At 40.3% G+C, this 14,899-nt stretch overlaps 1 protein-coding gene across 3 annotated transcripts; it reads right to left on the reverse strand.

The window, feature by feature from the left end:
• Positions 1 to 5,821: 5,821 nt before the first annotated feature.
• Positions 5,822 to 14,848, reverse strand: ANKRA2 (ankyrin repeat family A member 2). 3 transcript variants are annotated; one of them, XM_042012865.1, is made up of 9 exons: positions 14,652 to 14,848; positions 13,762 to 14,144; positions 11,609 to 11,767; positions 10,172 to 10,237; positions 8,713 to 8,810; positions 8,427 to 8,552; positions 7,962 to 8,028; positions 7,790 to 7,870; positions 5,822 to 6,152 (listed from the first exon to the last, which is right to left on the reverse strand). In XM_042012865.1, exons 2-9 carry the CDS (start codon positions 14,060 to 14,062, stop codon positions 6,097 to 6,099), a joined length of 954 nt encoding a protein of 317 aa, XP_041868799.1. In that variant the 5' UTR covers positions 14,063 to 14,144; positions 14,652 to 14,848; the 3' UTR covers positions 5,822 to 6,096. The 3 variants fall into 3 exon arrangements, with proteins under 3 accessions (XP_041868799.1, XP_041868798.1, XP_041868802.1); XM_042012864.1 differs by having other exon boundaries at positions 13,762 to 14,150; XM_042012868.1 differs by lacking the exon at positions 14,652 to 14,848 and adding an exon at positions 14,566 to 14,582 and having other exon boundaries at positions 13,762 to 14,150.
• Between the last annotated feature and the right edge of the window lie 51 nt (positions 14,849 to 14,899).

The raw sequence follows: 14,899 nt of genomic DNA on the forward strand, positions 1-14,899 counted from the left end.
ATAAACAAAGAAAAAATGAATACTGAGAAGTATTTACACCAAGATAAAAAAAAAATTCATTGTTGTGCCTCAGAGAAACACAAAAGTATGTGGAGTGAAGCATGCTGTTAGTATTGCATAATCAACAGTTGTCTGTGCTTTTTACACAGGGATTTTTTTCCTGCGAGTAAAGCTTTTTCTTTGCATTGGTTTTTTTTCTCTGTTTGCTAACTCTTGACTAACTTTTCCTCGTGGTGTCTGAATCGTAGTTTATGAAATAGTGCTGCTTGGTCCCTGCAGGGTCCTCAAAAGAGCCACAGAAAACTTCAATTCCATGTTCCCTTCGCAGTGTAGTGTTACACAGTAATGCAGTAAACAGCTTCTGAAAGATTACCATCTTCACCTTTGTACTCACTCTTGTGGGAGGTGTTGTGATGACTATCTGACGATTGCTTGAAATTCCGCAGAAAAAAGATGGAAGAAATTTTAAATTTTGTTGTCTTAAACTACATTCCTCTATTCCAATGTCTTCATATATAATTAAAAAATGCATTTTCTAGGATATGTTTTGAGGCAATAGTTAAGAATTAGTCAATTTTATTTCCTATATATTATCCCATTGCTGACTGAAATTCAAGACAAAATACAAAGCAGATATTGAAGGTTCATTATTTAGAACAAGTACTTTCCTGTAACACAAATAATACAGAATGGAAATTCTGTTCTTAATGCATACTGATATAGTTTTGTCTACACATGAGATGTCTTTCAATTTAAGAAAAAATGGCTCAGGTTATGGTATGTTAAGGAAACACAATTTGCATTTTATTTGCATTACTTTTCAACAAATGTGGAAGTTCAGCATTTGTTTTTATAAAGGACATTAAATCTCAGTATTTTTAATATGCAACTTTACAGTAATGGCCACTTCATGTTATTTTACTTTAAAATTACTTACCAGAGACTTATTTTTCTGGACTTTGATTATGTAACATTTTTTCTCTCTTGTTTCCAAGGCATGTCAGATTTGCTGTTTCTTTCATCTGATTTTATCATGCATGATACAATAAAACTGGTGTAAATGCTATGTAAGAATACAGGTGTCAAAGCCTGGGAGACAGATAATGGAGCAAGGATTTCACCAACACCTGCATGCTCAGTTACATTTTTTTGCTTCACTTCCCCTAAGGCTGGTTCCATTTCAGATTTCAGCTTCACAAAAGAAATGTATCTCTGGCTCTCACATAGCCTTTCACAGGTTAATTCTGACCCAGTGTACAACTTCTATGGACCACAGATGTTTCAGTACCTAGCGTCAGAAAGAAATGTAGCCAGAAGTTCAGGTCTAATCCATGTAGGTTTGGAATTTTTTTTCTACATTTTGCCCATTTGTATATTCAGTGACTTTGTTATTTCAAAGTTAGCATTTTTAATTTGTTATTTCTCTTGGTCTGACTCAGAGAACTTGGCTGGATTGTTCTTCAGCCTTCCAGTCCCTTTCGTCAGAATCACAGTGCATGTTCTTTAAATAATACTAATTTCCTTCGTGTATGGATTTATTTTCAAATAGAAAAAAATAAGCATAGTAGAGACACTATACAAGAAATACAGGTACTTGGAGGTTGGGGTCTCTACCCATGGACTGGGGAAGAAAGGCAGGGATTAGGCGTGTATGGATGTCAGTAGATGCCAGACCTCTAGTGGACACAATGGAGAAATGCTTGGAACCGTGAACACACGACATGGGGAAAAACCCTATGTACTGTTAGGGAACAGCCACTGAAAAGTCTCTTTCAAAAGCTTATCTATTATTTGTGCAAAACTGTTATGTCCCGTCATTCACTGTAGCTTTGTCTAAGTGTAGAAGTCCCAGAAAATCAGTTAACATTGTCTGATTTTTTTCAACTAATTTCAAAATCTTAATTGCTATTTTAACTGAACTGCGTCACTGGGACATCCCCCAGACTGGAGGACAAGAGGCTGGAGAGCAGCCCTGCAAAAAGAGATGTGAGGGCTTGGGTTGGGGACAAATTGAACTTGAGTCAGTGTTGGAGCCCTGGGTTTAGAGAATTTAGGTTTCTGGGATATAATTATATATATGTGTAACAATATGGAGGATTTTGGGTGTGGATTAGCTCTTCTTTTCTTCTCCTTCTTCACAAATCTGAGTGTTCTGGTATTGGTTCAAAAAACCCACACTGTGGGCCATGAATAGATAGTTATTGGATTACAAGTAAAAACATGTTACTTGGTATTTCATAATTGGTTGATTTGGACTTTAAAAGGCTTTGAAAGTTAGAACTCACAGCCATTTTCCACCTTATTAACTAAGAGGCACACATCCTGTGCAGCTGTGCTATAGATAAGAAAATAATAAACATCAATTAGAAGAAAAGCCTGGCATCTCCTGCATTTTAATCCAAACTCTGAGTAAAAGAACTCGCAGTTCAAGAGGCAAGAAACTGAAACAGAGAAAATTAGTAAGTCAGCAGTGCCTGGCAGCCAGGAGGGCCACCTGTGCCCTGGGGGCATCAGGCACAGCATCACCAGCCAGGCAAGGGAGGGGATTGTCCCGCTCTGCTCTGCACTGGGGCAGCCTCACCTCCAGTGCTGGGGCAGTTTTGGGTGCCACAGGATAAGAGAGATACAAAGCTATTGGAGAGTGTCCAAAGGAGGGCCACGAGGATGGTGAAGGGCCTTGAGGTGATGCTGTATAAAGAGCAGCTGAAGGCACTTGGTTTGTTCACAGGCTGGAGGAGACTGAGGTGATGTTATGGCAGCCTACAGCTTCCTCATGAGAGGAAGTGGAGAGGCAGGCACTGATCTCCTCTCAGGTAACCAGAGATAGGACATAAGGAGATGAAATAAAACTGCATCGGGGGGAGTTCAGACTGAACTGAAAGAAAGGCTCTTTATTGAGAGGGTGGTTGGTCACTAGAACAGGTTCCCAGGAAAATGGTCTCCAAGCCTGTCAGCATTCAAGGAGCATCTGGATGGTGCTTAGTCAGATGCTTTAGTCTGAGGCAGTCATAGAACATCTCAAGTTGGAAGGGACCCACAGGGATATCCTGCAAAGAGCAGGGAATGTGACTCACTGATCTTTATGGTCCCTTTCAACCTGAGATATTATATGATCCAAAGGACTGCACTGTGGCTGAAGAAGGCTGCAGTGCAGGAGGCTGTGGCTTTTCTTCCCATACAGCTGGTATCTGCTTTCAGCCACTGTGTGAAGAATATTTAGGAGCTAGGAGTTCTGTACTTGCAATTAGACTCCCTTGTACCACGGAAATTTCAACCTACGATGCACTGGCCTAGTTGTTCCAGGACTACCAGCGGAAGGCAGGTGGAAAGAAATCAGGTACTGTCAGTGTTCCCACTGAAGCCACATGCTGCTCACTAAGACTCCCCTCCCCCTGTGGCAGACTAGAGAGAGTTGGAGGCACACCAAGTGGTGTGATCAGCAAGACCCACTTATTCCATGCAGCTTTGGTAGCATGACGTGTAGGAGGGACTTCCCCTTTGAACATCCATCCCAGCACTGGCAGTCAGGGTGCCAGAAGACTGCGAACATCAGATTAACCAACGGACATCTAAATTGCAACAATCATGTCTCGTCACTGGATTCACAGTGGTAATATGTTTCTACCCTTTTCCTTTCTTTCTCCTTTCCTTATATATGTTTTTTAAGTGGTACTTTTATGGTTTTATATTATTACTATAGATAACAATAACCAAAATGGCTACATACATCCTCTCCATTGCAACCAAATTGTTCTAAAACAAACCCTACACACACACCTATACACCTGTGTGTGTATATATATATATATAAACAAAACTATATATATATATATGTAACTACTGATCATTCCGTGTCTTTTCACTTTAATCTGCCCAAAAGGATCTATCTGCTCATTATTCAAATCCCTATAGACTATGTCCAGCACAGTTAATTCTCTCAGTTACTGGATACCTTTTTCCATGGTGTTCCACCTGCTTGGGTGCACTACTAAATCATCCTTGAGAGTACCTTTCCTTCATTCTTTACAGGAGTCACCTCCAGGGTCTGAGTTTCTGTCCTCTTCCCAGTCTCCTCATCAGTGCCCACATCCCAGGACAGGGATCCCAGCTGCCTGGCTTCACTACCAGCTGGTTTTGTATCATGGGCTGCAATATCCCAGCATTGGACCAGGCAGGTCCCCAGGGGCTCTCATGAGTGGTGGCTGAAATCTTCTTGCGCATCTCACAGCTCACCCAGGGATAGAAATGGGGTGATTATCTCTGGCCCTGCCTCTTCCTCCTGTTAGGAGGACTCTGCTTCCTCCTCATTCCTCACTGTGTGAACTGATTTGATATTGGATTTCTTCTTCTGTATAGGGGCGACTGCTACCAGCAGAGGTTGTTCCTCTGGTTCAGGTGCAGCGTGAGAGGCCACAGTGCCTGTTGGACTGCTTTCCTCCTCCTCCCCTGAGGGTGCTGCTTAGGGATAAGCAGTGTCCAGGAAACAGTAGCAGGGTCCAGCACATTACAGAACTTCGTGCCTCTCTGGAACTGCCACTGCTGTTTTCCTTCACATACTCTACCACTTTATCAGGATCCTGTAGTTTTTCACAGGCTAACTTCCAAACCACTGAAGCACAATAATCCTTCAAAACCTGGCCCATTTTCTCCCACATTCCATGACACTCACGACTATCCATCCTCAGGGGAGATGTCTGAATGACCTCCCTAGAAATATCTAAACATGATGTAGATCGCACTGAGGAAACCTGGCAGACTCAGCAACATGAACATGCTTTCCTTAACATCCAAAGGGAATTCAAAATTCTCAAAAGCTGTTGTAACAGGAGTGAAAAGATGGGGAAAAATCATCCTCTCCCCCTGCCAGATTGGACATGACTATTAATGGAGTCCCAAAAGGTAGTGCATGAGGTAAGGGTAGGCGAGCAGCACTGAATACACATCCCAAATGACCCTCACTGCCCTTGATGTTATCATGCCATAAACTGATGTCACACAGTACAGCAACAGAACAATTCTGATTCCTCTCCCTCCTCTGAAAAATAGTATCAGGAGAAGCACAAACAGGCACATATAAAGGGTTAGGTCCAACACCACACCAACAGACCAATCAACACTGTGACCAGTGGCTCCCTACCTAATACAGCAAATGCTTAGATCAAATCTGACCCTCTGGTCAGATCTGTAATCTCAATCCTTCCTAGTCCATATTGGGTGCCAAACAAGACTGCTGTTTAGGAATGGTACTGCCCAGTTTAGTGCTCCCACTTAGACTCTTCAAACCACACTGCTGCTTGCTTGTTTGCCCACTCCCTCCCCGCTTTCCCCTGGGGTGAGATGGGAAGGGGAATTCAAGGCAGAAAAGGTAAAGATCACAGGTTGAGATAAGAAAAATTTACTGAAAACAGCAATGAGGTAAGAAAACAAACATTAACAGCAACAATATTAGTAACAAAAATACACAAAAGAGAGTGATTCACATGCAAAAAAGCTCACTGCAGAGCTCAACCTGACTCCACTGCAGCCAGTCCAGACCTCCTCGTGCCCTTAGCAAGGAGGTGAGGTGATACAGAATAACTTCTGGGTCCTAGCCCCCTCCTCACTATTGCAAAAATGAACCCTGTCCTGGCTCCAGCCAGGATAAATATTAAGCGGGGAATCTTGAAAACTTCACGCACAGTGCACATTTTGGTATTATTACCAGTAAAGATATCTATCTTCTGTGGTGATACACCTCAATATTTTCCCTGTAAAAATGTATCAATGATGTGATGAAGTAGGACACTTGGCATAGTGCCACCCACTGCACTCAGTGTAAACATTTACATGGTCAGAAATGGGTTTATTTACAAAGCTTTTCATGCACAGCAACTGACTTCTCTAAAATTGTATAAAATGTATTTAAGGAAAGGGTGACATTGTATATTTGTATTAACAACAGTGAAAGAAGAGAAAGAATACTAAAAAGCTTAACTAAAACCAGCAAATAGTTGAACTGTGAAGTTACAAAACAACCAACTCTTGTCACCGATTAGAGAGCTAATCAGTAGTTCAAATCTCCAAGCCAAGAAGTGGCACCTGCAGAAGAGCCAACCATTATTCCTTGATGTTTTGAAGTAGCTTTAATAAATGAGACTCAATAACCTGTTGAACTAAAGCAGAGAAAGAGATGAGGTTAATTAGTGTTGATTATTTTGGTATTTTTAGGGTTATACTGTTTTTTCTGGCAGATACCTGCTTGTCCTGTACAATCATTTAATAAAAACCAGATATGTATAAATTCACTCTGTGAAGAAAGTCTGCATTCCTTCAGAGAATAAAAGCCTTATATAATGCAAAAACAATACACCCAGTTAGGCAGATGATGTTTTTTGGGGTCATCATCAGGTCTTTCGTTTGAATAGGCCAATAACGCATGGAAAGCAAATTTTTAGTCTACAAACAGAAAGAAGGCAAAAACATTTATTAGAAACTTCTTCTGTGACACACTTTGAGATTGAGCTCTTGAAGCAGTCTTGTATGTAGGCATCTGTGGTTTGCTGTGCCTGGATTCAGCTGGGGTAGAGTTAATTTTCATCTCAGTGGCTGGCGTGGGGCTGTGTTTTGGATTTGTGCTGAACTCAGGGTTGATAATACAGAGATGTTTTTGCTGTTGCTGAGCAGGGCTTGCACAGAGCCGAGGCTGTTTCTGCTTTTGGTACTGCCACACTGGGGAGGGGACTGGGGTGCTTAGGAGACTGGGAGGAGACACGGCCAGGACAGGTGGCCCCAACTGACCAAAGGGATATTCCAGACCCTGTGGCACCATGCTCAGTGTATAAAGGGGGGGATGAAGGAGGAAGGGGGGGACATTTGGAGGGATGAAGTTTTGTCTTCCCAAGTAACCATTATGTGTGATGGGGCCCTGCTCTCCTGGAGATGGCTGAACACCTGCCTGCCCATGGAAGCAGTGAATGAATTCCTTGTTTTGCTTTGCTTGTGTGCACAGCTTTTGCTTTCCCTATTAAACTGTCTTCTTCTCAACACATGAGTTTTCCAGCTCTCACCCTTCCAATTCTCGCCCTGATCTCTCTGGTGGGGAAGTGGGCTAGTGGCTGCGTGGGGCTTGGCTGGTGGCTGGGGTTAAACCAAGACACTGGCTCATTCCTAAGCACAGGGCTCTGCTCGGAGAAGCTACACATAAAGTGCTGGTTTTACTTTTCAATTCATTTCTGTAATGGCAGACATTTCACAGCTTTCAAAATGACAGCAGCAATGAGGGAAAAAACCAATAAGGAGTCCCTTCTTTGCTTCTTGTTTCCATAACCAAATGCGAAAGTATAATTCACTGATTACTGTCTGCCTCCAAGACAAATTAGAGCTAGAGCTGATCTGACTGAAGAAGGTTTTGCAAACTACATCACATCATGCCAGTCAGGTAGGGTGACGGGTTCAGGAGGGCTGCTAGCCTCTTACCACTGTCCAGTAACACACTCCTTTGTACAGAGTGAGGGAGCAGCTCAGCTCCCCTTGTCTGAGTCGTGACTGCATCAGCCCTAAACACCATTATTTGTGTCCACTGATACAGATCCAGGTCAGTTACATTTTCTTACTAATTACCTGACTTTCTGAAACAAGAATGAAAGCTCCTACCCATTTTGGCCTGACACATTTAGGATTATTAAGACCTGCAGTAAAGGTAACATGTTAAGAGGTGCAAAACCTCTACTAGGCCATTGCAGCAGCTACATAAATGAAGAGCTGTAAAAACTAAGATTTTTTTAAAAGGGTTTACATTTTCAATACTCACCACTCCGATAGCCCAAGGCTACAGCCAAATCCATGGAATTATAGCCAGCATCCGTTTCGATAGTTGGATCGGCACCACTTTCTATGTAAAACAGGAATAGAATCTTGTATTTCTGACAATGAGAACCAATGGTATATTATTACTGATAATTTGGTTTGGACAGTCTGCTTACCAAGAAGAATTTTTACACATTTCACATGGTTCCCATGTACTGCATATAACAAGGGTGTGCCTCCATTCTGCAAAAGCAGAGAAATGTCTCAGACACTTCACGATTAAGCAGTCACTCCGCAACTGTAATTCCTTAACACACCAATATACTTCCATGTACCAGTAGAAGACTTCCTAGGTTTTATAAAAAATGATGTTCTGTTTTAGATCTTCACAACTTCCACCTTTTTTTGTCTGTTGTTCAAGCTGTGAGATCACACTTCTACAAGAAGTCAGCATTAGTCTCACTCTCTTCCTACCAAGAGGTCAGAACTAGTAGCACCAACTTCTCTTACCCTATGGAAGTTTTGAAACTCTCAGGTATTTCAGAAGAGGTAGAACAACTTTTAAACCCAAGCCAGTGCTATGTCCTACTTCAATTTTCTGACCACAGCACCATCTGACTAAACTCAAGCTAGAGTCTTACCCAGTCATACTCATTGACATCAACTCCACAGTCGAGCAGCATTTTGACAATATCTGTGTATCCTTTACTGCAGGCCAGTGAGAGGGCACTTTCTCGCCCCTTTCCCAGAATCTGAGGATCTGCACCCTGAAATAAAGTATCAATTTAAAAAAAGAAGCAACTTTGAGGTTTTGCACAGACCTTAACTCTAAAACTTTTGAGCTTGTAGCACCATCAACAAACTTAGGAGGGCAAAACAAACTAAAGAGTACATAAATTCAAAATCAATTGTGATTTTTTTCCTTACATTCTGGAGGAGAAATTCCACTACTGCTATCTGCCCATGAGCTGCAGCCCACATCAGAGGGGTAAATCCTTCTTCATCCTTATGATTGATTAAATTTTCTGTTCAGAGAAAAATACATAACTTGGTAATCCCTTTCACTAATGCACTGTGTATCAGCTGGTGAAATGTGTTGATGTATCCACAAACATTTATTCAATAGGAACCAGTGTGACCTAAAAGTCATTCTCAACTTTAAAAACAAAATTCTGTCCCAGTGGTGGCGGTAATATTCTGTCCAAGAAAGAAAAACACATCTGACTGACCAAAGTAAAATTTCAGCCTTTAGTTTAGTAATTTAAAATTTAAGTTTTTAAGCTCTATGAATCACACTCTGTTTTTACGCAGAAATGTTACAAGTTGTCTGTAATCTGGGCTTCACCTTTGTAAAGAAGATAAAGGATGTTTGAAAAATATAGAGGTACATCCTGTATTATACTGTAGACCATGTTTTTTTCAATAGAGTGAGCCATACAATCTTGTAAAGAATGAACTTGTACAGCAATATAGATAAAACAACTCAATTCCTCACAAAGTTCATGTAATCAATAAGGTGGTCTGTGAAAACAATTAACGTCTACATCTAGTGCAGCTGGAAGAAGAAAAGAAGAATTTCTTTTAACAACTGCTGACAAATATTTCAGCTGGATTTTTTTTTTATCTAAGTACTTTAAAAATTCCATGCTTATCATAGCACCAAAATAAGCATTTTTAACTGCTACCGACACTCCAAATTTGATTTGCTTTTCATATACATGGCTCATCACAAAGTATTTCAACTCAGTGACTCATAACCTACTTTCCAGGAAACATTTCAACAAGGATGCACTGAAAGCATGGGTGATTACTATTAGTGCAGTAAGAATATACTATTAATGTTACTAAATTCCTCAATCTGTTAGGTAGAGCTGAAATTTTGCATATATATTACAGACACACAAATGTCACACTACTCAGAATGTGTAGTACTATTATATTGCAGGTGTGAGCCATGGCTTAAATTAGTGACATGCAGGTCTTTATGCTGATTGATTAAACAGAGTTGGAAAACCACCCTTAACAGAAGTATGTTTTAAATTACAAAGATAAATTTAAAATAAAATAATATAAACTGCTGTGACAGAACTAACATATTCCTTTCTTAGTTCCATGGCTTACCTATATAGCTAGACAGCAGGATGATGAAGGGATTTACCTACTCCTACTAATGTTAATGTTTTAATTTAAAATGTGACTCATACAGTGAGTGAATAATAGACCGATGCAAAACAACAGTCCACATCTGCAAAAAACAGACACCTCAAATGTCCTCCAATTTGTACCAGAATTGAGGACTTTATAGCTTTGGGGAAAAGGTCAAACACAACAGCATACAAATGGCCCAAAGAAAAAAAAGAAGGCCTTTAACCTCCTTCTGACTCACCTTGTTCAATACGTGTGGCCAAATATAACATTTCTCCCTGAGCAGCCAGCTGATGCACTGATAAAGCTGCAAAAAAGGAAGCAAAAGCATGTGTTACATACACCAGTTTTCATTCTGCTCTATTTGGAGCTGAACATAACATGTCCATTGGCTTCAGCAGTACAGAACTTGGAACTGAGAGTGTAGATAATTTCACCTTAGGCTCTGAACTTAAATCACTCTTAAAAACTGAAAATTTTCCAAAGACTTTCACAGGTTTAGGTAATTTTTAAACCAATGCAGCAGTGATTCTTGAAAGCAAAGATACTTCCCACACTGACTCTTTACAAAGCAACATGCTCTCTTCTCTGCTGTTTGGTCAGCAACCCAAGATCATGTTAAGACCATTTATCAAATGAAAACAAACATCTTTTGATAAATTAAGTATGTTTAATTTAAAAATCATGCTTAAATCACCAGAAGACCTGCCCTGCTACTCAACAAAGAAATCCTCTAGTGTGACTCTCACATACTACAATGTGGAATAGATCAGACATTACAAAACTATACACAACTCGATATATAGAGGGGAAAACAAAGATTGTGGGTTATTTTTTGTTATTTCCGAGATTATGAAGAAAAAACCTCCGATCCCATGGAAAACTGCATGGGTGCATGGTTTTGAAAATTGGAACTTGGAGCAGGCCTGAGAGGTGCTCCGGAGGCTAATATGTAATAAATTATCCACATGATATAGTAACAAAATTAGCCAATGATTACATGAACTGTAAATGTTCACTGTCCTCTTCCAAGTCACTATATGAAAGTTTAGTTTGTTCAGAAAGATGCTGTATTTTATTCAGTGGCCCATACTGCACCTCCAGATTAATTCTTCCCATGCAAATAGCATTTTTCTTTATAAAAAATTGATTTGTAACTTATAGAGGAAATAATTTACTGATGAAGTAAATTACAGCAAATTAATTTATAAAGAAAATGGTTGACAATTCAAAAAAAAACCCCACCACAAATAATACTTCCTTGATTTTCAAGATCTGTGACAATCATGACACTTGCAGTACTCTGTATTTATATTACATCTTAAGTATTCTGCAGCATTTACCGATCATCTAATTTTAAGATGCACAAGTTCTGAAAACAGAGGCATGAAGTACATTAACTTACAACTTAGCAAAAAATCAGAAAAGCCCTTACCTATACTCTTAAAATCAAGAATTAGATTATTTCTGGAAAATAAACTTCAGTCGTGAATTCCATACATCAGGTGGATGACTATTTTATAGTTGGACCCATGTGAAACTAGACAAGACTATCTCAGGTTTTCTTCCTACCTTAAAGTTCATTTTAACACCAAAGAAAAAAAATGGATAAATCTGTTAAGCATCCAACACACAGTTCACAAGACAATTATTAATAGTACAGCAGAAGGATACTTACAGCTTACAAGCAGAGGCGTTGTAGAGACTTCATTTCCCCTGTGTTTGTTAGTTAGTGTAGTTGATTGTTTTATTGGTGAGAAATGCTTAGTAGTTGAAGGAGTATAAACATGTCTTACTTGGATACCAGGGGAAGGAGAAGTGTGGCTGTTGCATTCGGCTACATTAAACAAAAAACACAAACAGGATTTCAATACTAATAAGAGCATTAAAAGCAAGCCATAGATTCTAAGTCAAACTGTAAAGTACCAGTATCACAAGACCCTTAAAATCCACGTTAAGATGTTGTGACATGTGCTTTTTCCATTGTGTATTGTGAAAGCTGAATAAAGGGCTGCATTAATTTCTGGCATAGAACACTTATGCTACTTTACACGTTCAGTATGGCTAATGTCACCCAGAGACAAGCTGGTCTCTAAGTGAGGTAAGCCTTTGTCTAGATTTTTCAACATGCCTGGCATGGATTTATTAGGTAAGAAGGCTCCACTTAACCTGTCATCTTCTTATAGACACTCTCCAAGGCAATAACATGATGCAGCTCTGGTCAGACTGCTCAGCCTTTGCCTGCTCCCTAACCAGTCCACTGCATGAGTGGAGACAACCTTCATTAACTTCCTTCACCAAGGCTCTTCCCACTCCTGGATAAAATTTTAACAGCATAATGAAAGCCTGATGAATACTTATCCAGCAGGAAGATATGTTCCACTAACTTACATAAAATGCAACAGCAGATCACCACTTAGAATTCAGGAAGTCATTCACTGCTGATGTGTTCCTTCATACTAACTTTTCTTGCCTTCTCTTAGGAGCTAATGGCATTTTATTACAGAATATATTTATATGTTGTCTTAGCTTCTAATTCTCAAAAGCAGCTTTTGGTTTTGAGAAAGAACTGAAAAGCTAAGCAATTTTTAAAAAGCTAACTGATTAAATACTGGAAAGACATATTGAAGGATTAAACTCCATATTGGCTTAATTGATCTGACACCAGTGTACATGAGTAATTAATGACTGGAAGCTAACTAACGCACACAGTGAATTAACACCATAGAGAACTTTCATCATAAATGCAAGCACAAATTCAGGGAAAGAACTAATTAAAAGAAGTAGAGTGTAACAGAAAGGAAACAAAATTATGTTTTGTTTGCCAATCAAATAGCTACAACTGACCACATTGAATTAAGAGTCTTACTGCAGATTTTGGCCTGTCGTCCCTGGATTTGCAGGACTACTTCTAAGGGATTTACAAATGTTACCTCAGAAAAACAACCCTATTGCTGATGGGCTTAAATCTGCTGCTCAGACCTGTGGCTCTGCTAGTGAGCACTTGAGACAAATCTAAAAAGTTTGAAAACTACAATGGCTGAGCTGCAGCCAAACAACACAAGTCAGTGAAACCATCAAAATTCAAAGTAGGCCTGTGTTTGCATTTGTTACAAGAAATAGGTGACATGAACTTCATGAAAAAATACACAGCCAACAGTCTGAAATATGACAGCAAGTGCTAGAAACCACAATTGTTAAAGGGAAGTAGATGGACGTCCTAATTTTGCTCTGCATGAATATCCTCAGCCATGAAAAAGCATGGATCAGTTCTGATGAAGCTGCCCAGAAATGGCTGGATTAGCTGCAGGGATCCAAATGCTGGAGCAGCATCTGCTTTCAAGTAGTCTGAAGCTACACTGGCAAGCCCATTGGTACAACTAGAGGCTTTGGTCAGCCACAGTGATAAACACACATGGCCTGTGTTATTTTTCATCATACTCATGAAAAGATACAACATGTTGCTGAAAGCTACTGAAGCTGAAGTGCTTTCAGTAGTGTTTTGGGAAGAAGCATACTGCTGTAGGACATGCTATACAGAAGCAGCTTGTTTTCATAATCAGCATCAGCTCTTACTAACTTAAAGAGACTTTTTGAGCCACTGGTTTTTCAAACAATATAAATATGTAAAATGTGATAGAAAAAATAATCTTGGAGGAAGTCAATTTTACATTATTAATCCATTAGCCATATAACAAAAAATGTTAGAGAACAAATCTTAGAAAAATGATCAATATACATATAAGGCAGAAGCTTTTTTTTTTTAAGTAAACATAATAATTTAACAGGATGACACAGCCCACAGATAACGATTTGTACCATAAATTCAACCTTTAAATAAGACAGATGCAACTTCAAGGTCAGAGTTGACTTGATCTTGAATATTTTTACTGTCCTCCTCATTCAAAGACTTCACAAATCGTGAGCAGACATTCATATCAAATCTATTGGGCAAAATGAATTTCATCCCCATGGTGACACTCTGAGCTGGGCCTTCCTCTGTGCTGGTGTCAAGCTGATGCTCCACTTTAATGTCTGGCATGGGTGGAAGGCTGTAGCTCGTGGTGCATTCTTCCACAATTAACTGAGCCCCGACATCTAAGTTTGTTGAAGACGCCATGATCTCAGTCATGTAAAAGTTTCATGCAAAATGGTGCTTCATTGTTTCCAGCCAGGAGCAATTCTGGCCAGCCAAGCCCAATATTTTGAACAACCTGCAACTGAACAGATGCAACACAGATTAAGAACGTTCTGTAAACAACGCATAAAAACACATCAAACTTCATTTAAGATTACAGCATTTAATTTTGCCACTCAAAACACTGGTGAAATATGAACCTTGTTGCTATCACAAGTTAGTGACCGAATTCTACATTTATGTTTCAGCATCTGGATGCTTAAAGCAAATTCCGTAATTAAGCCAGTAGGAGTTCCATCGAAATGATGCTTCGAAATATTTGCCTACTTGCAACAAAAAACCACCACACGACAACCAACCAGATTTATACCAAGCCAGGAACAAACTACAAGAAGATTACTTTTATTTCCTAAAAACATTAAACTTGGAGGAAAAGTTAAACTGCCTTTAAGCCCCTTTATGTCTTTCGCTACCTGAGTAACATAAATTGCTTCTACCTACGTCTCCTACGCACGTAGGAAAAAAACCCCAAATCCCTTTTAAACCGACAAAGGTAACCCCACAATACTCGGGGCTTGCTCACAGTACGGCGGGAAGCCTCAGATGGGGCCGGGCTTCGCGCAGCTCCGGGAACGCCTAGAGACGTCCCCTCGCCCTGGAGAAAGTCCGGGAGGCAAGGCCCGAGGGCGGGACGCCCGCACGGCGCGGGCACAGGCGCGGCCACACCAGAGCTCGGGCGCGGCCTCACCGCGGCTCTCGGCCACCGCCGCCGCGGGCGGAAGTGACGTCTCGCCGCCCCGCCGATTGGCCGGGGAGAGGCGCGCCTTGATG

Source organism: Corvus kubaryi, unplaced genomic scaffold, assembly GCF_017639235.1.
Source record: "Corvus kubaryi isolate FWS band 111438036 unplaced genomic scaffold, C.kubaryi_AGA036_p1.0 split1-37296, whole genome shotgun sequence".
In the NCBI taxonomy this organism is placed as follows: domain Eukaryota; kingdom Metazoa; phylum Chordata; class Aves; order Passeriformes; family Corvidae; genus Corvus; species Corvus kubaryi.

Bases quoted from the DNA above. Each gene is read 5' to 3' on its own strand.
- ANKRA2 (XM_042012865.1), bottom strand. From the start codon at position 14,062: ATGACTGAGATCATGGCGTCTTCAACAAACTTAGATGTCGGGGCTCAG. The intron at 8,553-8,712 runs GTAAGGAAAAAA...ACTTTATTTCAG, and splicing joins TGGAATTTCTCCTCCAGAAT to GGTGCAGATCCTCAGATTCT. The intron at 7,871-7,961 runs GTAAGCAGACTG...TGTTTTACATAG, and splicing joins ATGTGTAAAAATTCTTCTTG to AAAGTGGTGCCGATCCAACT.